General features: G+C 44.5%; 1 protein-coding gene across 4 annotated transcripts in view; it reads right to left on the bottom strand.

Annotated features, from left to right (window-relative positions):
- Window positions 1-27,037, bottom strand: part of COL14A1 (collagen type XIV alpha 1 chain) — a 430,812-nt gene that overhangs the window by 298,105 nt on the left and 105,670 nt on the right. For 3 of the 4 annotated variants that reach the window (XM_068237960.1, XM_068237964.1, XM_068237962.1), the window contains exons 3-4: window positions 17,563-17,596; window positions 12,862-13,125 (exon numbers count right to left, since the gene is read on the bottom strand). In XM_068237960.1, the coding sequence (XP_068094061.1) occupies window positions 12,862-12,902 (41 nt within the window). In that variant the 5' untranslated portion in view covers window positions 12,903-13,125; window positions 17,563-17,596. The remainder of the gene's footprint in view (window positions 1-12,861; window positions 13,126-17,562; window positions 17,597-27,037) is intronic. The other variant, XM_068237961.1, reaches the window with a different exon arrangement.

Genomic DNA, 27,037 nt, shown 5'->3' with positions numbered 1-27,037 from the left:
CCATTAAACACAAACAAAGTATAAATCAATTCAATTACTCTCTCAAATTGAGGGAAAGTCGGTACTGCCCATGCGCTGCTGTACTCGCGAGGGCACAGTACGGTTGTGATTTTCCAGAGGCTTCCAGGAAGCTGCGGTAGAGGTGGGGTGGACTCAGGAACACTCTGGAGGATCCAGAAGCTTCCCTCTACCTAGGTAAGTGTCTGTTTTGTTTTCGCAGGTTTTACCTCGGGTATACTTTAACCACTTCAGGACCACAGGCTTTACTCCCTCGTGACCAGGCTATTTTTTACAAATTAGGCCACTGCAGCTTTAAAGAGACACTGAAGCGGAAAAAAAATATGATATAGTGAATTGGTTGTGTACTATGAATAATTACTAGAAGATTAGCAGCAAAGAAAATATTCTCATACTTTTATTTTCAGGTATATAGTGTTTTTTTCTAACATTGCATTATTCTATAATATGTGCAGATTACACAACACTCAGCATTCAAAATGAGTCTTTCAGAGCAGTCTGTGAACTAATGAACTCTCATCTAGCAGAGGAAAAGTAAACAGTTCAATTACAGTTGAGATAATAAAAGTCAGATAACAGCCCTCTAAGACTTAAGGCCCATACACATGTCGGATTTCCGCGAACGACGGGTCGTTTGAACGTCCCGTCGTTCGCCCGCTAAATCGGGCGTGTGTACAGACTGTCGTTCACTTGATAAGGGTGAGTTTGATCGCTCAAACCCACCCTTATCAAGTGAACGACAGTCTGTACACACACCTGATTTAGCGGGCGAACGAAGGGACGTTCAAACGACCCGTCGTTCGCGGAAATCCGAAGTGTGTATGGGCCTTTAGTCGGAGAGCTTAATGGCTTGTTTGCATAGAAATAACAAGTGGAGTTTCTCAACTCTTCCTGTACTGGAAACAATTAGACTGATGTATCTTGTTTTATTTCTTAGCTGTACTACACATACAAATCATAATATCATAATTTTTTTTTCGCTTCAGTGTCTCTTTAAGTACTCACTGCAGGGCCGTAGAACCTAGCATACAAGTGCCCCCCCTCCTTTTCTCCCCACCAACAGAGGTTTCTGTTGGTGGGCTCTGGACGCTCCTACGTTTGTTTTTATTTATTTATTGTTTTTTTAAAATAAATTCCCCCTTTTTAAAATTATTTTTATATCCCTCCCTCCCCCCACATCAGCCTATGACAGCCGATCTCTTCTGTGTCACACGGCTGTCTCCACTGCCGCTGCCTGCCGCTGCAGTGTAAATAGACAGCGGTTTTGCCATCTAACAGTCTCCTAGGGGAGCTCCATCATTTAAGCGGAGATGCACGTGCGCACGAATCACCTGCAAAACCCTGCCCCAGGACTTCACGCCAATTGGCGTTGAGCGGTCCTTGGGCTGCGGCTACGTTCTCGCCGATTGGCGTAGAGCGGTTGTTAGTTAGTGCTGGATAAAAATTAAAACCCGGGGGGGCAGGCATGTACAGGAAATCACCCTGAAAGCGCTTACACTATGCTTTCCTTTGCGCTAGTTCAGATTGGGGCATTCCGTTCGCTGTCCAATCAGAAAAGCGCTACATAGACCATTTTTGGGATGAGTTTGCGATAATGGGAGGTATAGGAAAAGCGCAAAACGCTCACAAAATTACTTTGTGCAGCAATTGCGTTCGAGTTTTTAGAATAAATACATTGTATTTATTATTTTTCTGGGTCAAAGAGTTCACTTCCTGACTTGCGTCAAGGAGCGAGTTAAAAAAAGGCTCTGGAAAGGGCGGTTAACAAAAACGCAGAGCGCAGTGGAGCGCTGGGAGGGGAAAAAAACCCTTCTAAAAAAATGCCCAACGCAAACACTAACGTGATCGGAACGCAATGTGAACAAGGCCTCACTGTCTCTTTGATGTGTAAGTGCTTCAGACAATAGTACTGTCTCCAACCCAAGGTGGGTCGGAGAGCTCAGAGAAGCTCTTCTGCATGGATAACAAGTGAAGTTTTGTAACTCTTCCTGTACTGGACAGCAATATGAGACTCTTTTCTTTGCTACTAATGTTCTATTTCTTAGCTGTACTACACATACAATTCATTATATCATAAGTTTATTTTCACTTTAGATTCCCTTCAAGGACAACAGAAACTGTGCCTGCTTATGAGACATTACTAGTAAGATCTCTATTTCTACAGCACTTCAGAAGATGTTGGCACTTTATGAAATTATGGATAATGATAATTACAAAAATTAAATATTATTTACTATTAAGATAATTATTATTATCCATGGATATCGGTTGAGCAATATATTTCTGCATTCCTCCCGTGCCGTACAAGGAATGTTGTTCCCCCCCAGGGCCCTTCTTTAATTTGAACTTGTATTTGCACAATACACAGCAGGGTCCATGTACACAGACGGTCATGTTGTGGCCATTTCTGTCACCAGAGAGGACCAGAAGGTGATAATTTGCCTTCCATTAAGCTCTGTGATTAACAGCTTCCTTTGGGAAAACTCTACAAGTCTTTCTTTTCTCCTCTCTGCCTTCAAAGACCACAAAGCAAACAGCCCAGATGTGGCCTCCCCAGCGAGGGGGGGGGGGGAAAGGGGGGTTCAAAGGTTTTGTAAACAATAAAGACACACCTTGTACTTGGGGCTCATGTCATGCCCAGGAGGGAACAAATCAGACGGTTCCGCTCCAGTGGAGGAGGCGGCTTGTTTCATTGAGTCAAAAACAAGGCATCTTATTCACAACCAGAGGAGTATAAATCACGCACACAAATGCTGAGATCACATCAATTTTGCGCACGGTTTGACATGTCTGAATGCTGTAAAGTGATTATTGTTTGACATGGATTGTATAGCATGTGGCGAAGAAAATTCAAACGTACCGATCACCTGTTGTAACTATACCTCTACCAACTCTGGCCAAGACATTTATAGAAGTTTTGGATACTGTGGATTTTTTTTTCTGTTGTCAGTGTCCCCATCTAGGATTATTATTTATATTATTATTATTATTTTAAACAACAGATGAGAGGTGGCAGTGCATCCTAAAACCAGGCAGCATCTCAAATGACTACCAACAGAGGTGTGCAGAGCCCCCTAGGGGCAAATACACACCTTGTATTCAAAACAGATGCTAAACCAGGGGTGCCCACACTTTTTCGGCTCACAAGCTACTTTAAAATTTGCTGAGTCCAGGAGATCTACCAACATTTACAGTATAGGTAGCTAGGTATAGGTGCCTTCAGTATAGGTAGTTATGTATAGGTGCCTTCAGTATAGATAGCTAGGTATAGGTGCCTTCAGTATAGGTAGTTAGGTATAGGTTCCTTCAGTATAGATAGCTAGGTATAGGTGCCTTCAGTATAGGTAGTTAGGTATAGGTGCCTTCAGTATAGGTGGTTAGGTATACGTGCCTTCAGTATCTATAGCTAGGTATAGGTGCCTTCAGTATAGGTAGTTAGGTATAGGTGCCTTCAGTACAGATAGCCAGGTATAGGTGCCTTCAGTATAGGTAGCCAGGTATAGGTGCCTTCAGTATAGGTAGCCAGGTATAGGTGCCTTCAGTATAGGTGGTTAGGTATAGGTGCCTTCAGTATAGGTGGTTAGGTATAGGTGCCTTCAGTATCTATAGCTAGGTATAGGTGCCTTCAGTATAGGTAGTTAGGTATAGGTGCCTTCAGTACAGATAGCTAGGTATAGGTGCCTTCAGTATAGGTAGCCAGGTATAGGTGCCTTCAGTATAGGTGGTTAGGTATAGGTGCCTTCAGTATAGGTGGTTAGGTATAGGTGCCTTCAGTATAGGTGGTTAGGTATAGGTGCCTTCAGTATAGGTGGTTAGGTATAGGTGTCTTCAGTATAAATAGCTTGGTATAGGGGTCTTTAGTATAGGTAGCCAGGTATAGTATAGTTAGGTATAGGTGCCTTCAGTATAGGTAGTTAGGTATAGGTGCCTTCAGTATAAATAGCTTGGTATAGGGGCCTTTAGTATACGTTGCCAGGTATAGTATAGTTAGGTATAGGTGCCTTCAGTATAGATAGCTAGGTGTAGGTGCCTGGGTGCCACTTACCTCCCTCTGGCGGCGGTGTCTGGGGCTCGTCCTGGTTTCCCCTCCTTCAGCCGCGGCTGGCTGGAGGCTAGATGAGCAAGCCAGCGACTGAGGGTGGGCAAAAGGGTGGCGGGCAGTGTGTGTGGATGCGTTGCGCCCGGTGCCGCCCCCAGCTATGACGTCGTGTCATGGCAGAGCTGCCCCTTGCCTCTCCTCTTCATCCGCCTCGCCTTTCTCCTCCCCTGCCTTCGGATTGGCCAGCGGCCAGCAGCAAAATTGAATGTGATGCTAGGCGGTCACCATCTACCGGTAGATCACGATCGAACTATTGGACACCCCGGGGCTAAACTATGCACTAGAGGCCTAACGTCTGACAAAAAACAAAGATGCAAACTTGAAATATCAAATGGGCACAGCTGCCATAAGGTAAAACTTACATTACTTAGACAGCATGATAGAGGTGGCAGCGCTTCCCAAGACTGCGAGGCTGCATCTGAATGACCAGCAGCATAGATGTGCCGAGCCTCTGTATAGGCGGGCCCCCCCACAACTTGCATTCAAAACAGATACACCAAATTACCATTAATGGAGGATGTTAGCTTCCACAAACAGTTTGCATGCTGAGTGTTCCATCCTGGACCCTTCCACCGAGATGAGGCCAGCCTTCTGGAGGAGACCCTAACCTTTTTTAGTATTTATATAGGCTGTCGCTCAGTGCCAATCATGACAGGGTTAAAGTGTACCAGAGCTCTCAATAAAAGAACCGATAGTTACCCGCTGCTTCCTCCTGCAGCATAAACACGTCAGCCCCTAGCTGTCCTCCTGCGGTCTGCCGTTCAACAGGGATCAGCGACGGTAATAGGCTCAGTCGGGATCAGCCTGGGCTACTGCGCATGCGCGGACCTCCCACACATGCGCTGTAGCCCAGACTGACGTGACTGAGCCAAATGTAAAATGTATATGAATCTAACTGAGGTTATTCTGTAGGAGTGACGAAACACATTCTAGAACAGAAAGGTTATCCATTTAAAGCTACTTTGTTTTTGCTTTTAGAATTTCAAGAAACCTTTTCAGTGTGAATGGGGTGGGTCAGAGTCTTCCTAGATCCGTCTCTGGCCCTCTGTTCCTCCGCAAGACTCTATTTTTCAGCATCAGTGGTGTAAATACACGTACTTGTTTACCTCGCCGTTCTCGATTGCCGCACCAGTGCCGTTATTTTTTCTCGGAATCCTGCCGTTCCGTGTTCGGTGAATGGGAACAACTTGTTCCAAAACCCAATCACAGTGCATACATATGATTTGGCTGCCAGGAGCCTTGGGCGCAGGATACAGCAGGAATCTCTTTTCACGTCTATCCCAAATGACGTGGGGAGACGAGCTGTAAAGAAATTTATGGCCCGCTTCTATCCGGATCAGGATGCCCACAATGACTTTGTGGATACTATGCTTCAGTTTGTCCTGAACAACAATTTTTTTACGTTTAATCATCGGTACTACCGCCAGCGGAGGGGCGTGGCCATGGGGGCGGCCTGCTCCCCTTCATACGCCTGTCTCCACCTGGGCGCATGGGAGGAGGAAGTGGTCTATGTGGACCGGGCGTATCGGGAGCATGCCGCCCTCTGGCTGCGCTATGTGGATGATGTATTTTTGCTGTGGACCGGGTCCTTGGAGGACCTGAATGTTTTTATATCCCGTCTGAACAGCAATGCCTTTAATATTTTTTTGACCTACAAGTCAAGTGATACAGAAATTGAGTTCCTGGATGTTCGAATTAGGAGGGAGGGTGAGAGCATCTCAACTTCCACTTTTAGAAAGAGTACTGCAGGCAATACACTCTTACATTATCAGAGCGCCCATCTAGCTTCACAGAAATCTGCGGTTCCTACAGGACAATTCCTGCGCCTCAGGAGAAACTGTAGTGATACAGACACTTTTAAAAAGGAGGCTTTGGAATTAAAGCTGAGACTAAAAGCCAGAGGTTATCCAAATAAACTTTTAAAGTCTGCTTATTATAGAGCCCTTAAAACCAATCGTAATGATCTTCTAACTAAAAAACCACGCACCAATGTACAATTTTATCCCAGGCTTATCGCCACATATGGCCCTCATTGGAATAAATTTAGGGATACTTTGCAACGATTTTGGCCAATTTTGCTAAATGACACGAAAATAGCTGGTATGATTGGTCCACGACCTTTGCTTACTGCCAGACGAAATAGAAATCTTGCAGATATCCTTACCCAATCAGAATACAAAAGTAAAAAAATGCCCTTTTTTAAAAAACGCAATGGAATGACCCCTTGTAAAAAATGTTCAGTATGTCAATATGTGGACAAAACGGATACCTTTACCAACTCCTCTGGAGATCGGTTATACAATATCAGGAACCCTGTTGATTGTCTGAGCACATATGTGGTATACCAGTTGACCTGCCCCTGTAATAAGCATTATGTGGGCAAAACCGAAAGGGAACTGCGTACCAGAATTCAAGAACATGTAAGGTCAATAGTGGACTCAGCAAAGGAGGAAAAGAGAGATAAAACCCCTATAGCCTCACACTTTGCTGAATTCCACAACTCAGATCCAACTGGGCTAAAATTTAAAGCCATTTATCGTTTGGATCCGGGTATTAGATTTTGTAACATGAGGGCCCAATTAATCAAAAAAGAAAGTTTTTGGATATACCAGCTAAAAACTTTGGTCCCTCTAGGGCTAAATGTTGATTTAAATCTAAAGGTATTCCTGAAATAGGACTCTGTATTACAGACCATTAACTAATGAAGCGTTATCCTTTGGATGACAATTTGCCTAATTGGTATTGATGTTTAATTCACATGAGGTTTTCTAGGTTGCTATGTTTGTTTTTGACCACAAGATGTCCCCATTATACACCTGAAGCTATTACCCGGCCTCCACCACTAGATGGAGTCTCCTTGGAATTGAGCCAAGTGGACGACCCGATATAAAAGCAGGGAGGTCGGGATAGCTTACGTGATGACGTAGCACGTCCTGACGAAGCTCCGGTGGGCGGGGCGAAACGCGTAGACGTCATGCTACGCTATACGGCAGTGGGAGCCGAGGTTGACTGATACTAGCCGCAGCCATTTTCGCACATGAAAGCCCGGCCCAGACGCCAGCTTGGAGCCACTACCAGCCGCTTGATATAGGCCGCAGTCACTTCCGTATGTGGGAGCCCTGTTTGGGCGGCAGCTTGGAGCCATTACAAATTGCCTAAAATAGGCTGCAGCTATCTTTGGTGGTGAGAGCCCTGTCTGGGCGCCATCTCTGGAGCCAATACGAGCCGCTTGATTCACATAGGCCGCAAGCAACTCTGGATGCGAGAGCCTCACCCAAGCGCCATCTTGGAGCCAATATAAGCTGTTTCATCCCTATATGGTTTGTGGCATCCAGCACATCATCGGATCAGATAAGTGAACCTGCCAGTATATATATGGGACACTGACTGCTAAATGAATGCTTCTTGTTGCCTATATGTGGTCTTTGACTATACTACGCCACAATTCAGGTGGCCTGATGTGCCTGTGATTTCAATAGCAGTCTTCTGGAAATACTACACAGTTACCAACAGGCTATATATATGACTGCAGACCTATGCGCATTTGGCTGGCTGGTTTATATGTGTGTACACCCATGTGGGGTGTGTTGGGTGACCAATTCAAGATTCACTCTATTCACCATTGAATGGGATCTCCATATGCTTTGTCCTGGATGGCTTTATTCTATATACATCTTAAGCATCCGCATATGCCTATGGAAACAATTTAGATGCAATAACGTTATGGCTCGCTGGTGCTATAACTTAAGTGGCTCTCTTTTTGCATATTATTTTGTATATCATCCGTGACATTGTTAGGGCTCTGTGGACAATTGCGGAACACACCTATTTTTTGAATATGCTGTTTGCTGCTTATGGTCCCATTTTGTATACTTTGATGTGTTCATCCATGCGGTATGGGCTTCATGTACTATAAGTGTATTTAGGCTGTGGCTATCAGTCCCCGCTCCCTATATTCTATGAATAGCATATTGATCATATTGGTCACACCCTGCTATACTCTGTGAGTGGTTAAAACCATATCCCCCCCTTTTTTACACACTTTGGTTTCCTCGCAGTGATTGGTCAAGGGTGTTCCCAATAAAGTCTATTATATAGGAGCAGCACACCCCTTGGTTGTGATACAGTTAGCCCTATTTTTTGACCACATTGGTTGCACCATGTCCTGCCCTCTGTGAGTGGTTATGATCATACTATTATCTTAGCACAGCCGGGTCTCCTCACGGGTGCCGGATATTGGCGTTCCCAAGGCTCAAAATATTGGTTGCCTTAGGGTCCATAGCCATGTTTAAATACATGGCTTATGGATTTATTCTTTATTGGGCTTTATCATCTTAGGTATCCAACCTATGAACATCTGAGTGTGATTGGCCTTTGATGGCTTATCTTGACCTGATCTACATTGTTAATATGCTATTCTAGTAGGGACTTTTTCTTACTGTCCCAGACATTTGCAGCACATAGTATTGTCTTCTAACAATACACTATGCATATGACAGGCCAACTCCTGACATATTTTGATCATTTATGTGTGTGCCTTTTATCAAATTATCTAAAATAAAGTGCAGTTTTGAGCAGCATTACTGGTTTTTGTTCCTTTCTCTATGGCTTATCCTGCTGCTGCACAAGTCCCAGCGGCGTTAAATACTAATCCCCCTCTAGGTCGACGTGGATGGTGGGGAATGACGTAATTCATCTTCCAGCTATTGCTGGAGGCTGAATTACAGTGTTTTAAATGTAACTTCTGCTCCATCTTCTGACGGCACCAAAGTTACTGAGTGTGCGCTGCTATAGCTGTAATTCCTATTATGGCCTTTGGTGGCGCCGGCTGCACCCAAATCTCCTCCGCTGTAATTACAGCTCTCGATCACAGTGCCTGTGATGAATGAAAAGCCAGTGTCAGCAAGATGGCAACATTTCATTAACTAAAACAAAAGTAAACACAAACACTTACTACTTCAGAGTACTCGGAAATCCAGTGTAGCGCCACTAGGGTATATTACTGTTAATTTTGCAAATAACAGCTTGTTATTGGTGATATAGGCCTCAATTCACGGAGCATTATCAAACGTTTATCAAACACTTTATCAAACGTTTGATAATTTACCTCATGGGTAAAATCTCATTTTGAATTCATTAAGGTGTTATATATTTGTTGAACGTTTTATCGGTAAAACATTCAATAAATATATAACACCTTAGTGAATTTAAAATGAGATTTTACCCATGAGGTAAATTATCAAACATTTGATAAAGTGTTTGATAAACGTTTGATAATGCTCCGTGAATTGAGGCCACAGTATTAAATAGCCAGGACAAATGGGCAAGTAAAATGTACGGATTTTATCCACAGCAGCACGTTTTATTTAAAAACTATAATGGCCGAAAACTGAGATATAATTAATTTGTTTCATTTTTTTTCCTTACTATTCCCTTTGAAATGCTTATAAAATAAAATAATTCTTAGCAAAAAGTACCACCTAAAGTAAGGCTAATTTGTAACAAAAAAAAAATACATAGATCATTTTCGTGTGATAAGTAATGATAACATTATTGGCGAATAATTAGGAAAAGTGTGATGTGAAAATTGCTCTGGTTTTTAAGGGGAAAAGACCTGTGGTTAGGAAGTGGTATACGGCTGATTCATGCAGGCTTTTGCCGATCTTTCACTGGGCACCACGTTCAAATGTTGGCATTTACACGCTAGCTTTTGAAGGCTTTTGGGAAGCCTTCAAGGATAGCAGGTCGGGTCTCTGCAATTGTTTCCCGGAGTTTACCGCCTCTGAAAGCAACATATTGCTTTTGAGATGAGATGCAATGCCGGGATCCACAGCCCGGCTTTCATGAAAGTCTGCAAAAGCCAGCTCTAAACGCTCCCATTACTTGAATGGGAAGGCAGTAGATCCCAAAAAACATAGCATCCGTAACGCCGTGTTTAACGCTGCAAAAACGCCCTTGTGAACCAGCCCTAAAGGGTCTAAGTGTAGCACAGGAGGGACGTACGAAGATAGGGGAAGCGTTTGGACCATACAGAGACTTTCGTTTACTGCGGTAACTTTATATTATCCTGATCACAAGTGTCCTTTATGTCTTACTTAAAGGGAACCTAAAGTAAGCAAAAACAAAGAGTTTCACTTACCTGGGGCTTCTACCAGCCCCCTGCAGCCGTCATGGAACAATCCTTCGGTCCCCCACAGTGACAAAGTTTCACTTTCGGCAACAGAGCCAATCGCCTGCCACTGCATTTGCGCGACCCTGGCCATGTCCGCCCTCCATCATGCTACCGCAGCCGGAAGAGTCCTGCACATGCGCAGTACGTGAAAATCTACCGGCAACGGGAGTGTGTTCGAGGATGCGCACAGCCAGGGTCACTCAAGCGCAGTGGCCGGCAACTCGCTATCGCTGAAATCGAAAATGCAGGCGACCGGAGGATCATCCCCGGATGGAGTGGGGACAGGGTCGCTGCAGGGGGCTGGTAGAAGCCCCAGGTAAGGCTCGGTTCACACTTGCAATGGAGTGGGAAATGGATCCGTGAAAATGGATCTGATCACCTGTCGATCGGGTCCATTTTCACTGCATTGTCGTTCCACTTCCCCATATCACTAACCCCCCCAAAAAGTGTGTTTTTCTATATATAACGGTCTGTTTTTTTTCACTAGTGTGAAGAAATTTTCGGTTTTCTCATTGTCCCCAATGCAGCGCTTCAGCCTCCGTTCTGCTGGGCTCAGCGGTCCGGAAAAATTGGCTCTGCAGGAAACTTGCGGTCCGTTAAGTAGATCGTGCAGAACGGATCCGTTTGAACGGATTCATGTGAACTGATACATGGGTTAAGGGACTCAGAGCTGGATCAATCTAAACATTTTATACATACCTGGGGCTTCCTCCAGTCCCATACGCTCTGATCGCTCCCGTCCTCCGCTGCTCGCAGCTCCGGTACCGGGTCCCCGCACTTCCTCCAGTCGGCTCCAGTCTACGCAAGAGAAGTGTGCTCTCTATGTATCTCTCCAGCGGCTGCTGGAGAGATACGCAAAGAGTGCACTTCTCTTACGTCAGACTGGCTCCGACTGACGGCAGAGGCAGGACCCGGTACCGGAGCTGCGAGCAGCGGAGAACGGAAGCGTGGGAGTGATCAGAGCGTATGGGACTGGAGGAAGCCCCAGGTATGTATAAAATGTTTAGATTAATCCAGCTCTGAGTCCCTTTAACATTGGATACGTTCCCTTCCGATCTGGGAACGGACCGTTTGTTTTTTTACCACTGACGTGAACTGGGCCTAAGCAGTGGCGGACAAAGCTAGCGATGGGCCCCAGTGCAGAAAAAATCAAGCCGGCCCCATGTGAGTGAGCATAACAGATCATGGTTGGATCCAAACAATGCCGATAAAAGTACATGAACCTAGGTCACATTCTGTAGACACTGTATTCATGTATAAAATTCTCACAGACCGCGCTACACCTTTAAATTGGATCCTGCAGCAACAATGATCAATGTCCTTTATAATGTGATCCTATTAAATTTTGGTACGGTTTTACACTATGGAAGACTATGTGCTTTAATTGAGGTGAATACTTTACGAGGAACTTGCAGCACAAAGTGAGGAGTGGATCGTTATAGGCTGGGGATCGCCTGAGAGTCTCCCACAAGCGCTTGTGACCCATCTAACTGAGGGTCATAGGGAAAGGGTGAGTGCCCAGTCTTGCGGGTGTGGTGGAGAAGCTCACACAGATTAGTGATGGGTCGTTCGTGAACGAGCCGGCTCTAAGAGCCGGCTCTTTGCTGCGAACGACAAGAGCTGGCTCTCAGTTTTGAAAGAGCCGATGCCTCAGCCGCCCTACACAACTCTGATTTGCTGTGTAATAAAGGGCGCTGATGCATGCTGGGAGATGTAGTCCTGTAGTTGCAGCTTGTAGGAGTGTATGGGGCAGAGCAGAGCAGGAGGGATTGCCGGAGCCAGAGAAGCAGTCTGGAGTTGTCATGGAGACGGGGGCGGGGCTTTTACTCCCATTCTGAGTGGCGTCTAGTGATATTTAATGAAGAGCCGATTGAGAGCCGTAAGAGCCGGCTCTTTAATGGGAGCCGATTCAGAAGAGCCGATTCTCCGAGAAGAGCCGGAATTCCCATCACTAACACAGATGTAGTTTTCCACTTTGAAGCATGAAGACTGTGAAATGAATTGAATATGAACTGCATTTCATGTGTTGTTTATAAAGGACATTGATCATTATTGCTGCAGGATCCAATTTAAAGGTGTAGCGCGGTCTGTGAGAATTTTATACCTGCATATTTTTGAGTTTTTAGAAGGCGCACCCCCAGTGCATTGAGCCCTGAATTATTAAATTTTTGTGTGTGCCAGCGCTGTTTTTTTATACTGTATTAATGTAGCACACATTTTAAACTTGTATGACTGGGGCACAAGTTATTAACACTGTTTCTCTTGAGTTTCAAAGAGAAATGCATGGAGAAAATCCTAGAGGATAATCAGGCCCTAACTGGTGCAATGGCATGGGCCCTAGAGGACATGGGGCCCCTGCACAGGCCTATGTCCGCCTCTGGGCCTAAGTGTTTTGTTTATGTTCACTTTCTGGACTTCACAAGACAAAATAATGTCACATTAAAGGACAGTAAGTTCATTAAAATATAACTGCTAGAATTAAAAATACTGAAAACATTTTTCAAAGTCGTCACAATTCCAGACTTGAATTACCTGTATTTAAGAATACAGCTTACAGAAAACACGACATTACCTGTGGGGAGAGAGGTGACTGTCGCCACATAAACGTGTCATGTGTCACACACAAGGCGGGAAGCGCTGCCAGCATGCGTCGCCTCACACAAGACGGCAGCACAGCGAGCTGAGCTGGAAATCCTCGCATAGTCTTCAAATGTAAGTCAAGTGCGCCCTCTAGTGGGCATTCTGTGGAATAGAAAAGCCAGTTTCTTTCAACGCTGAAGATGAATATTTCCTTGCAATTCTGGTTCACCATAAGCTTGCTGGGTAATCTGTAATTCTTTGTCGGACAAATTGGTATAAGAAAGTAAACAAAAAAAAAAAAAAAAATGATAATTTTTTTTTTCTTAACAAATCAATTTTTATTTTGAGCACAAAGAGAATAGTACACAGGAAACAGCATTGTACTCTTACATGCAGGAGGTTACATGGGTAAAATAAGAAGCAATGGTAAAGATGATACATTTTACTGACTAAATAGAAAAATAATGATGCATATTTTCAGAGATCTGAGGCCCTAAGCAATTACCTCGCATCGTTCACGATTTACAGACAAATTCAATTGCCAGTTTTATGATGTTTTTTTGCGTAAAATACTAGGTATTTACTGTATACCTCCCAACTTTTTGAGACAAGAAAAAGGGACACTTGAAGCAGGGGTGTAGCAATAGGGGTTGCGGAGGTAGCCACCGCATCGGGGCCCTTGGACCCGGGGCCCTACCTCAACTACAGTATTAGCTCTCTATTGGTCCTGTGCTCATAATAATCACTTCTATAGATACTTTGGATAGTGGTAATCATTAGGGCTCGTCTCCACTAGTGCGGCGTGCGTCTCGCAGACGCACACCGCACTGAGCCGGTGGGCGGGATCGCAGGCGAATCCCATGAGCCGTGCCATGCACGGCTATGGGATTCGCAGCCTCCGTGGCGAAATCTGCGGGGGGTTCCGGGCGAATCGCTCCCGCAAGCGATTCCGCCGCGGCGCCGTCATCCCCTTTGGCAGAGTTTCCCCGTGCAAATGATGTGTGGGGAAACTCTGCAGAATCGCGGCGAAACCGCCCTAGTGGAAACGGCCCTTACACACTGCTCCCCATTCCCTTCTTGCACCTCTTACACTGTAGTTGCCGTGGGCAGGTTTTGGTGCGCTGTATCAATTGCTATGTATAGAGTGCTTGGGGGGGGGCCCCATTCTAAGACTTGCATCGGGGCCCACAGCTGCTTGAAGATTGACTTGAAGACACATCCATGCCACCTCCCTGGCCCTGTATATTACAAATAATTCCGAATTAAAAAATGTCGATTTAGCATTCAAACCACTCTGGTCCTTTCTATAATTTTTTTTTTTTTTTCATTTTAACATCTTAAAATAAGAAATATATCCATTTAATTGATGGAAATGAGGTTTAGAGTCAGTTTAACACATTTTTCAATAGAAATGTACATATATTAACAAACACAGATCTGTACATGAGTGCTGAAAGAGGGACAAATATTGAAGAAGGAGGGACAAAGTGATTTGGTTCCCAAATAGGGACTGTCCCTCCAAAAAAGGGGCAGTTGGTAGCTATGGGTATTCGCATGAACGATGTCCTTGTGTCTCATGCGATGGGGATCGAGGCATTTTTGCTATCAGCACCTCAGCACTGCTACCTCGCTCCCCTGCGAAATGGCTGCAAATCCGTCATTTGCCGCAACACTTAGGCGGCACTCGTCGCTGCCCGAGTTACCCACCGGGACCTTCACCGATGATGCAGTCGCCGTCTTCTTCTTACTGGGGGCCCTAGCAGAAGCATCTTTGAATGCCACTCTGGTGCTCCCTATTCGTCCACTAGGTGGCTCAATCAGAAACATCCTAATTCTGATTGGTCCAATGAGAATGAGGATGATTTTCATTGGGCCACCTCAAGAAGGATTTTCATTGGTTTAAACTGAGGACCAATGGGGAGCCCCGTGTGAGGCTCAAAAATAGGCTTCATGAATACGATATTCACAGAGCCAGCAGAAGAAGGAGCGGCGGGGACATGCGGGGAGATGGAACTGACGGAGGTATGGTTTTTTTAAATAGGTAAGGCGTCAGAATGATTCTTTTACCTATTTAAATCCCTGGCATCTGGGGTCTCCTTAGTAAAGGAGGCTCCCAGATGCCAAAAGCAGCCTGCGGACACAAGCGATAGGACTTTTCACCTGCTCAGAACAGGTCAAAAGTTTACACCTATGTTCGACAAGATACAAGATGGATTTATTCGCCAAGTACGGTGGTGCCGTACTTGGAATTGCTTGTGGTACACATGGCTAGGGCAAGTACGTAATGACAGTTGTACATTTTACATATATACGGCAACAATTACACATACTGACAGCATTTACAATACATTAGCGGCTACAGTTCCACATACTAGAAGCAAAACAGTACGATAGCATCTATTATGGCCTCAATTCACTAAGATCATACTGGAGATAATAAGGCAAGAGAAAACTTACCTCCACACAGTAAGAGAGTTATTTTATCTCTTCATTCCTTACGTTACCTCTTCTGTAGTTAATTTACCTCCTCTGTTGTTAATTTACCTCCTCTGTAGTTAAGTTACCTCCTCTGTAGTTATTTTCACACGCAGTTAATGAACAGCCTGTCTTTAACTCTGGAGTTATTTTAAGGATTAAAGAGTTAACTTAAAGACAGAAGAGTTAACTTTAGGTTTGCCTGAGGTAAAATGTTTCCTGAATACTACATGCCTTATCAACATGGTAACAACTCTAGAAGAGTTATTAAAGACAAGAGATAAGCTTAGTGAATTGAGGCCATTGGCCTCAATTCACTAAGATCATGCTGGAGATAATAAAGCTAGAGAAAACTTACCTCCACACAGTAAGAGAGTTATCTTATCTCTTCATTCCTTACGTTACCTCTTCTGTAGTTAATTTACCTCCTCTGTAGTTAATTTACCTCCTCTGTAGTTAAGTTACCTCCTCTGTAGTTATTTTCACATGCAGTTAATGAACAGCCTGTCTTTAACTCTGGAGTTATTTTAAGGATTAAAGAGTTAACTTAAAGACAGAAGAGTTCATTTTAGGTTTGCCTGAGGTAAAATGTTTCCTGAAAAACTACATGCCTTATCACCATGGTAACAACTCTAGAAGAGTTATTAAAGACAGGAGATAAGCTTAGTGAATTGAGGCCATTGTGTGTTAGAGAAGCAGAAGAGAAGGCAGAAGAGCCACTAAGGCAAGTATGCTGGTTGCAGACAGACAGGAAGCATCACTTCCCTGGGGGCGAAAAATGCAATTGCATAGGAGGCAAGGAACTCGCTGGGTGATTATATTGTCCAAGCGAGTTCTCTACCGCCATGAAGGGTGTCAAATGTAATTGCATTAGGCGATGTTCCCGACTTCTAATTTAAGGACTTGCCAGCGATTATCACTGCCGAGTTTGGTAATTGCATAGGGTCACTGGTCTCTTTTTTCAGCCATATTCACACATGATATCAAACATGAAAAGAGTATTTGGCCACTCACTCAACTTACCAGGTTCGCTGCCTGTCCAGCATAAAGGTCACACTCTCTAAAATGTAATTGGACTGCCAATCATTTTGATTAATGGATACCTTAGTACTAAATTAATTCTGTAATTGACGGCGTGTGTGGGGTGAGGTGCGCATAGACTTACCAGGCCTCCCGTGGCCTGGCGTGTCTCCGTTTAGATGTAGGGCTTGCCCTTGCAAAATCTTGGTCGGCGCAGGTGCAATATGTCCTCGGGAGTACACGCGCACTCCAGCAGGGAGATGTAAGCGACACGCTTACGCACTAAGCTAGAGGTCAGCAGGAAGCACGCCTTTGTGAATCGAGCCCACTGCCTTCTTCTTCACCTGCCTTTATCCACTTCCACTTGTTGGTTTCCCTTTCTGGAAGATGAGATATGTCATCCCAGGAGATTGGACAAACATGGCTTCAGCAATGACAGATGCTGTTTCGGGCATAGCCCTTTCTCAAATTGCAACAACCTAAACACAACACCACAGAATGTGTCCTTAAATATCCCTCCCCCACTAAAACACCAATCGGTGTCCTGCTGGGCGGGGTGTAGAAAGGCGGACCTGATGGGGAACAAGTAGTGTAATATGTAAATCAAAAGGGAGGCATTTACTCCATTTACCTGTCACCTGAAAATCTTACATGTGCAGCAAGCGGCAAAAGGTGCGTGTACAATGGACGCCGGCATCCTCATCTGACTACGTCACCATCTCCCCTCCCCGTGCGCCGCACTCACCAATCAGTGGCGACACGCAGGAGGCAGATCCTAGACGCGTCTATGGAGCGCAACACTGCGTTCCATCAAATGCCCGAACCTCCGGAAAAGCTGGAAGTGACGTCCACGTCACTCGCTGAGTCCGGCGGTCACCAGGCAACCAGCCTGCGTGTACACAATCGGGCTCAACAGTGCATTACAGCACGACCTCCCAGTCAGGAGGAGGGGAAGCGCCCAAATAATGCCAAACTATGCAGGAACAATCTCCAGCCGCTAGTCCACTACTGCGGACCCGAGATGTGCCCACCATACAAGCTACACATGGGACGCTAATCACCCGACTCCGGACAGGGAGAACATGCAAAAATGTGAAATAAAAATTACAAAGAATTAAATAAAAATAAAAATGAAAAATAAATTGCAAAAATAAATTACAAAAAATATAACAGGCAAATGGTTCAATGCCTCACCCACCATCAGGACGGCCATGCACACCACCCAGGGGAACCTAAAAACACATATAAAAGAGCAATTAATCATACAAAAATTACAATTACAAAATGTATCTAATATGATAGGGAAAGGGTCAGGTAATAAGAAATATCTCCCCAATTGACATTAAGCTAACGAATATGGACACAGAAACCCAAATCATACTCCCGGTTCATTCCCTTAGGTTCTAATGTATCAAGCTTTCTGATCCAGCCTGCCTATTTTTTCAATAGCGCAGTTTCTCTATTACCTCCCCGCCAATTAACAGGGGCAGAATCAATAACTGTCACCCTCAGTTGTGACACAGTATGTCCCATTGAGGTAAAGTGTTCAGAGACAGATTGACCCCGCACTTTATTGCGAATCGCCGATTTGTGAGACGAAATGCGGTCTTTCAACCGCTGGGTGGTCATCCCCACATACCCAAGGCCACAAGGGCACTCGAGTAAGTAGACCACAAAACTAGAATCACACGTGTAACGTCGATTAAGAAAACAAGTAGTGCCTTGGGAAGGATGTGTGAACCTGTTGCCTTTCAGCACCATTCCCCACATATGACATCCCAAGCATGGAAACATGCCTGCACCTTTGTTGCTGGCCTGCATATGTTTTTGAGTCAACTTGTCTCGAATGGTCGGTGCTCTTTTAAATGACATGATCGGAGGGTAACGAAACTCCGGAACAAATGGAAATCCATCAGTGAGGATTCTCCAGTGCCTGCGGATAACTCGCGACACAGCGTCGCTGCAGGCACTGAAGGTCGGCACGAATGGAATGCGTGGGCCAATCTCCATTTCTCACCAGTACAAGGCTCAAACGTAGAAGGGGGATAGCCCCTCCTACGAAACTTCAATGTCATTTGTTCCCTCCGAAGACAACATCTAGACTCGTCACAGACTATCCTGTCTACCCTGCTTAACTGACTAAGTGGGATACTATTCTTAGTCCCAGTCGGGTGGAAACTTCTATAATGGAGGAGTGAATTGCGGTCAGTGTCCTTGGTATAGAGGTCGGTAGAAAGTCGCTCGCCTTCTCTAACCACCAATGTGTCTAAAAATGAAATAGTCAATGAGTCACAGTGGGACGTCAACCGTATAAAGGGACATGAGTCATGTATCTGAGCCATAAAGTCCAAAAAGGTCAAACGGGGCCCCCTCCAAATGCAGAAAATGTCATCAATAAAACGCCACCAGCATAATGAATGCTGGTGGAACAAAGAATTATTATAAACAAAGGCCTCCTCATAGAGGCCCATGTATAAATTTGCATAGGAGGGGGCCACATTCGACCCCATGGCAGTCCCTCGTAGCTGTAAGTAAAACTGTCCCCCAAACTCAAATTAGTTTCATTGGAGTACACTCTGCAACAGACTAATGCAAAACCCCCTCTGTAATGTATTTCAATGGGCTGGTGCACACCAGAGCGGGAGGCGTTTTGCAGCAAACTCCCGGGCTGCAGCATTTTTGGATTTCGGAGGTGATTCTGCCTCCAGTGTTAAGTATAGGAAAAACGCATGATAAAACGCCAGATCAGAGCGGTTTTCCAGGCGTTTTTGTTACAGTAGCTGTTCAGTAACAGCTTTACTGTAACAATATCTGTAATCTGCTACACAAAAACGCTATGAAAAACGCTTCACTTTAAGTAAAAAACGCTACACAAAACCGCAAAACGCTAACAAAACGCTTCATAATGAAAAAAAACGCTTCAAAAACCGTAAGGGTTTTGCGGATCTGCTAGCGGTTTTTGGTGTGCATTAGGCCTAACTGATCGTCACCTTCTCAGTCTTTGGATCCAGGATTCTGTATCCCTTTGAGTTCTCTGTATAACTGACAAGAATACCATCCACTGCCCTGTTTTGGAGCTTACTGCGTTTCTCTTGACTAGCCCTGCCGAATGCTGCCCAGGTGTCGGGACCCACCACTGAAATGAACACTACTGCACCTCTAGAACTGGAACACCTTGGCCGCCACTGCCCGACAAACCAGATGTCAGCAACCTCAGCAGTAAGGATGCTCATTCGGATTCCGCGGAAATGCAATTTCCGAAATTCCGATCGTAAATTGCATTTCCGCATTGGAATGCGGAAATCGGTAATTCTAGTGCGGTAGGCGGATTTCCTCCGGAAATCGCGGAAATTTCCGCCGGAAATCGCGGAAATTCCACCCGACTTTAACATCGATTTTCTCAAAAACTATAAGGTCTTTTTGAAAACTTTTTTTTGCATCTTGTTCACAAGATTCAGTTTAATAAACCCTGGTGTTTCTAGGACTTAAGGGGGCTTTTCTATTAACCGCTAAAGTCGGCGGATTGTTACTGTAATGTAAAATGCAGAATATCTGCATCTGCCAATTTTCTGCATTTACATTACAGTAAAAATCCGCCGACTTTAGCGGTTAATAGCAAAGCCCCCGTAAGTCCTAGAAACACCAACTTTTCAGGGTTTATTAAACAGAATCTTCTGAACAAGATGCAAAAAAAGTTTTCAAAAAGGCCTTATAGTTTTTGAGAAAATCGATGTTAAAGTCGGGCAGAATTTCCGTGATTTCCGGCGGAAATTCCGCATTGGAATGCTGAGATTGGTAGCGGAAGGCGGAATCAGTAATTTGGCAATGGCGGAATGCGGATTTACCGCGGAATCGGAAATTGGAATTCCGACCATCCCTACTCAGCAGCGTCAGCCATCCCCGCCGGCTTCTTTCATGAAGAAATGAGCCATCACATCTGAACCTTCGCCTCCCTTTACCTCCCACCCGATGTCTGCTTAGGGATAACAGATGATTGACGAGTGCGACTGGTGGCTCTGTAGTATGGCAGCCTCGGCTCTTGTCTTTCAGACACCCCCCCCCCCACCACCACCACCACCATCAACACCTTCCCCCCCCCCCCCCCCTTCCTTCCAGAACCTGTATGAGCCAAACCAATTCTGGACACAACCACCCTCCCTCCCCTTTGTACTTGGAAAAATAAATGATTCTGATGCCTCTCTAGCTGTGTCCTGATTCCTTATGTGAATAAGCTGTATATATGATTGCCCTGGGTTTTCTGTTTCTCTTATCCCATTTCCGTCGTTTTCATCTGGTCTTTCTGTGATAATTACATCCCACAGATCATCTCTAGATAGCAGCATTTCCACTTTAGACTTCCATAACCAATAGTTCATATTATTCAACTACTGCTAGTCTAAGCTCTGCTGTCCTGCAGGCTTGTGGGACAAAGTGGTTGTGTTCTCTGATCTGCTGCCTGCCATCTTGTCTCAGCTCATGAGTGCACAGCAGAGCAGTAGCAGCCTTTTGGATGTAACAGCAACGTCCAAATGGCGAAAGTGGTTAAGTACCACCTGGGTCCCCTATGCTCCAGGGCCCATAGCAGCTGCTATGGCTGCTATGGCTATTGCTACACCCCTGTTCTATACTGTGGTGGAGTAAGTGGCCAGAATCTGAGTTCCTGACCAGGTAGTGTAAAAATGATTTATTTGTAGCTCAAACACAACAAAATAAGCCCTGCAACTGGTACATATACAGAATCAAGAAAACATGCCTCAAGGTGTTTGTTTTATTGCATGAGTCATAATTTTAAATGCATGGCACACAACCCTTTTTTTGCATTACATTTACTATCTTCCCCACTGGGTTTGCAATGTTGACTTCCTGTGCAAATGTCAGATGTAGTTTGGTTGCTCATCATCACCCAAGAGGTAATCAGGGTAGAGTTGGGAGGGGCACCAGCCAGTCTCTTCCTGTGAACACAGAACTGACCCCGCTCATAGGAGGAATGATGTCTGATGATGGGTTAGGGTCTAAGGGTGAGGGTCTAATAATGTTTATGTTCAACGAAAGAAAACTCCCACTCTGCTGACAGCTCTATACTTTTGTACACAGACTTCTAGATCATGTGACTATCTTTTCCAAAGGGAATTTCTATGGAATAGCTGAATCAAATGTGAGAATTCCATTGCCCCTTATTCACATTTCCTAACAACAAGAAAACCTGGAAGCCAAACTAAGGTCCCACTGCAAGTGTCAGGGCAAATGAAATCGCACAGCCACAAAAAAGCTATTTTGATACTGTATAACCCTGGTCACAGACTTTTACAACTTTAAGAACTTTTCCTAATGGCTATGGCTCGTATTGGGAGGGAAATAGAAAGTAAATACTCTCCTGCCTACTGTAATTTGTCCAATAGATGGGCCCAATTTACTCTAGATCATTATTATTAATTGGATGTATAAAGTGCCAACATGTTAGGTAGTGATGAAAAATAAATATATACAATGATACAAAGGATGACAGACGTAACATAACAAGGTTATACATTGTAGGACAAAGTTATACAAGGCAAACAGGGTTCAAAATACATGATCATGTGATTTTGGGCTGGTTACGTAGGCCCAATAATACAAGTACAAGGCGGTCATAGGAAAAAAGCACACAATCATGTAAATTACACTAGGGAAGGGAGGACCCTGCCAAAGGCTTACAATCTAAGGGGAGGAGAGATGGACACACTAGGCAGGGCTGCAGAATAAGTATTCAGTAGAGAGTGGTAGTGGGTTGGGTAGGCCATCTTAAAGAGGTGGGTTTTGAGGGCTTGTTTAAATGTGTTAAAGGTGGATGGGGGGAGTCTGCTGGGTGGTAGAAGGGAGTTCCAGGGGGTGGGGTGGTTCTTGAGAAATCCTGCAGGTGTGCATGGGAGTGGGAAATGCGTGGGGCAGTTAAGGGAAGGTTGTTGGTGGACCGGAGGGGACAACCTGGTGTATACCTGTGAACAATCTCTGAGATGTAGCTAGGGCAGGATTTGTGCTCAGGTATATAGGCGAGGCATAGAACTTCAAGGGAGGAGAGCATTTGATACATGACCCCTGCAAGAGGCCCTGGAGGATGTCCCCCCGATGTCCCAGTCCCCCATAGCAATCATTATGTCTGGTACAGTGGTTCCTTTGTAACTGGTATCCACTCTGATCTCCTGGACCATTTTGAGGCAGCTTCATCCACTTCCATGTTTCCAGCATGTCTGCTTTATCTGTTGCTGTACATGTCCCACTATGGAACGCGTCTTTGATTGCGCGCCTGTTGCCGTACACTCTATGCGCATGAGCGTGACATCACGCACATGCACAGAATGTGCCCGACAACAGGCGCGTGATCAAGGACGCCCACCGCCGGCCCAGCGCAGCCGTACTACTCCAGGTCATAGCGACCCGGAAGCAGTACAGGGTGAGGGGGTTCGCCAGCGAACAGTTCCCGAACCATTCGCTGACATCTCTAGCAGGCAACAAAGGCAGCCAGTTCACTTGTAGAGTGGTTTGTCAAGTGAACCCACTTACTCATCAGTATTTAAAAAGGAACTTTAAACCCATTCCAATCAGTAGATGATATCCCCTTTCCCACAAGAATTCTTTACCTTTTCTCTAATAGATCATCAGGGACTTCTGTATGACTAATCTGATAATGTGGTGAAACCCCTCCCACAGTGTGATGTCAGGGCCATGGCTGTCTGTGAACCATGTTACATTATGGGAAATAATGACTGTTTACAACTGCCAAGCAAGCAGTATCTACCTCTGTGCATAGAACTCTCAGTAACCATTGTATGGCGGTGCGTCAAGGATAAAAGAGTTGGGGGCGGGGTTAAGGTGCAGGCGCATGGAAATGGGCTGCACCACCTCTCACCAGCCCATTTTAACTGAGCCACGTTCTCCCCCTAAGCCGTACCCCATATGGCTCCCAATGCGTGTCAGCATCAAGCGCTGTACGAAGGGCGTGGCAGCACAGCATACAGCTGTAAGGAGAGGATGGGTCACCTGGTGATGCTCTGCGTGCTGCTTTGCAGATATTAAACTAGAGAGAGAGGCCAGACTTGCAGACCAGCTCAAAATGGCCCATGGCCCGGTGCCATGCTGGGAAACGGGGGTTGGGAACCCCTTCTATAGCGTATGCAGTATAATCTCTTTATAATAAACTCTGTTATAGTAAACCTTCGAGTATAGTAAACTGCATCTCCAGGTCCTGGTCAATCTCCATTATAAGTCTATGGGAGCAGCGCCTGGTATTGTAAACCCAGATAGTAAACATGTTTTTTGACCCCTATGTGACGCTGACTCTGAATATAGTAAATAGTGGGCAGTGCAGACGTCATTTATCAGTGGGAAACCCATGGTCGGCTGCGCTCTTCAGGCTGGTGGAGCCACTCAAAGGAAGCGAATGGATGTCTCTATTCAGTGACGGCTGCAATTTTTAAGGAACCCTGGATACTGTACCAGAAATGTATCCAGCCTGGCTATGCAGCCCTAAGCCCTAACTTAAAGAGGAACTCCAGCCTAAACAAACATACTGTCATTAAGTTACATTAGTTATGTTAATTAAAATAGATAGGTAATTTAATCTCTTACCTACACTGTTTTAAAAGAACAGGCAAATGTTTGATTTCATGATGGCAGCCATCTTTTTGGTTGAAAGGAGGTGACAGGGAGCATGAGACACAGTTCCAACTGTCCTGCGTCCTGAACACCTCTCCCAGTTGCTAGGCAACGTGAATAACAACATAGGAAATCCCATCATGCTCTGCACAGCATCAGGGAGAAAAAGCCTGGGCTTTTTTTCTTTGATGGGTGGAGCTTAGCTAAAAATGCAGCTAAAAATGATGCTTTGGTAAGAAAAACAAAGTTCTGATGCTGTGAAACTGTAGAAACACCAAGCCTTTTCAGTGCTGCTGAGTAGATTTTTAGTCCGGAGGTTCATTTTAACCTTGTAGTCCACCAGATGTGCAAGTGCTTGTACTGGATCTCCACTGGGAGGACAAAGTTGGTCCTTTGCAGCAGAGAATGTACTAGGGCATGCTGGGCAATTTCTACAGTGGCGTAGCAATAGGGGTTGCAGAGGTAGCCACCGCATTGGGGCACTTGGGCCAGAGGGGCCCCATGAGGCCTTCCTAAACCAAAGTATAAGCTGTTTATTGGTCCTGTGGTGGTAATAGTAAACACTTCTATAGATGCTTCGAATAGTGGTAATCATTAACAAACTGTTCCCCATCCCCTTCTTGCAACTATAGTACAGTAGATGACCTTGGCAGGTTTTGTTGCACCGTATCAATTTTTACATATAGAGTGCTTGGGGGGGTCCAATGTAAAACCCGCACTGGGGCCCATAGCTCCATAGCTACGCCACTGAATTTCTAGGACAATTTCTGATATAGTAAACTTCTGACATAGTAAACCACTCTTCCTAGTCCCTTGAAGTTTACTATAACGAGATTATACTGTAGTAATTAAATCATTCATCTCTGCCTCCGGATCGCCCAAACTGAGGGTGGCTGGCGTTTTATAGCTCTCCCTCGTAAATAAACAGAGCACTTCTTGCTGTTCACCTTTCATCATCGCAGAGTTGGCCATTTGTGATGATTTATCACCCTGCTGACAGTATAACTGGCGTAGTCATTTAGCGGACAGCACGGAATGTGCTGAAATTCAGAGCGTTGAATACAAGTTGTAAATTCTTATTTGAAACCAATCAGCTCCCATTACATGTTCTTAAGCAGGTTTACAACCGTCAGATCCCCATAATGCGCATTCCTGGGAGCCCTGCAAATAAAAATGTTCCTAAAACACCTTGTTATACCTTTAATGTAAACACTGTGATGTTTTATAGCGTCTGGAACGGCATGACATCAATATCACTACTGTCTGTCTGCAATAAAACCCTTTAGCAAGACTCAGTGTTCCTCTAGTAGTCCGTGTCTACTGTCTGTGCAGGTCTGCAGATGCTGGCGCCGCCCGACCAATCCAAACTTGTTCATGGATTTTCAGCCTCTAGGGGGCATGCTTCAAAATAAAGAATGAAGGGCTATCCCTCACAGTAATTGTGCTATGGTCTAGCCACACTACAAAGTACACCCTCTAGTGGCTGGAAGTTTGGGAGCAATTTTTCATCACTACATAAAACCAGAGCGGAAATACTGTGATAAGAATAGTGGATGTCTCCATTAGGCAGCCTTCACACTTATCCCTGAGATGTCTGGCCACGTTTCTTCATTTTTGGCATTCTGCATTTTTGCAATTTTTAGGTTCCAATTTTTCTTTTTATTTGTGCGAGTTATTTTTTGGAATGCAATTTTTCATGCATACCAATGAAGTTAATTTACATGAAATTGTATATTATTAATTTCCAAATTCAAATTCCCATAGATCTATTGAGGGTCCAATGGGAAGCTATTCAGAAATGCTTCATGCCTCTCTGTACAGAACTACTAGGAGAACCATTTGCTGGGGCTCTCTATACTCTACATATACTCTAGTATAAAGTAGAGAATATAGAGCTTTTTGGTGAGGTTCTCTATACTGTACAGTAGTATAGCGGGTGCCAGCGAGGAGCAATGTATTGTGGCGGGAATCCTGGCGTGTCGGCAGTATTATGATGACAAGTGGTGGCCGGGGGGGGGGGGGGGGGGGGCTCAACAATGAAGATAACAGAAGAGAGAAGACAGAAATCACTATACAGATCAGAAATCACTATACAGATTAAAATGATGATAGAAGATGGAATTATACAGAGGTCCACATTATTTCTCCCTAATGAAGTTGAATTTTTGCTAATTTTTTCTACATCGGTAGGGGGTCAAAATTACCTCTTTACCTGCTTATCTAAGTATTGGGGTCAACCATCTGGGGGAACCTTAGTATTATGGGGCTACTAGATTCTATCAAAAGCCCCCCAGGGCCTATCCCCCCATGAAATGCATAGAGGTGGGGATGAGTCCCTTGTAGATATTTTTCTACCGCCTCTGCTCACTCGGGCGTGCGTTCTCGTCGTTAGTTGAGAGATCAGTGAATAAAAACGCAGTTCCCATTCATTGATCTAAGTCCCCGTGTCAATGATCGCTGACATCAATGAGATGCCTGCGATCATTGTAACACATACACACATTACTTACTGTTCGCCTAATAACAGTATGCGCCGGAAGAAAAAGTGTGGGGACATCTTGTGGCAAAATAGTAAAATTACACCTACATACATTTTTTAAATAAGAATTACATATATCTCCCATTAAAATTAAAATGACATTTAAAAAAATACATAAATAGTTACCTTAGGTACTCAACTTTTTTAAAATGTATGCTATGAGGGTATATTACTGTTATCTTTGCAAGTAAGGGCTTGTAATTAGTGAGGGACGTAAAACTGAAAAAATACACCTTTATTTCCAAATAAAATATTGTCACCATATATTGTGATAGGGACATAATTTAAATGGTATAATAACTAAGACAAATAGGCAAATAAAATAATAAAATTACAGTAGCATGTATTATTTTAAAACTATAATGGCTAAAAACTGAGAAATAATATTTGTTTCCTTTTTTTCTTATTATTCCCATTAAAATGTAGTTTGAATAAAATAATTCTTAGCATAATGTACCACCCAAAGAAAGCCTAATTGGTGGCGAAAAAAAAGATATAACAA

Source organism: Hyperolius riggenbachi, chromosome 5, assembly GCF_040937935.1.
Source record: "Hyperolius riggenbachi isolate aHypRig1 chromosome 5, aHypRig1.pri, whole genome shotgun sequence".
Lineage (NCBI taxonomy): Eukaryota > Metazoa > Chordata > Amphibia > Anura > Hyperoliidae > Hyperolius > Hyperolius riggenbachi.
The sequence above is the reverse complement of the archived record's forward strand: the minus strand, read 5'-3'. Positions and strand labels throughout refer to the sequence as shown.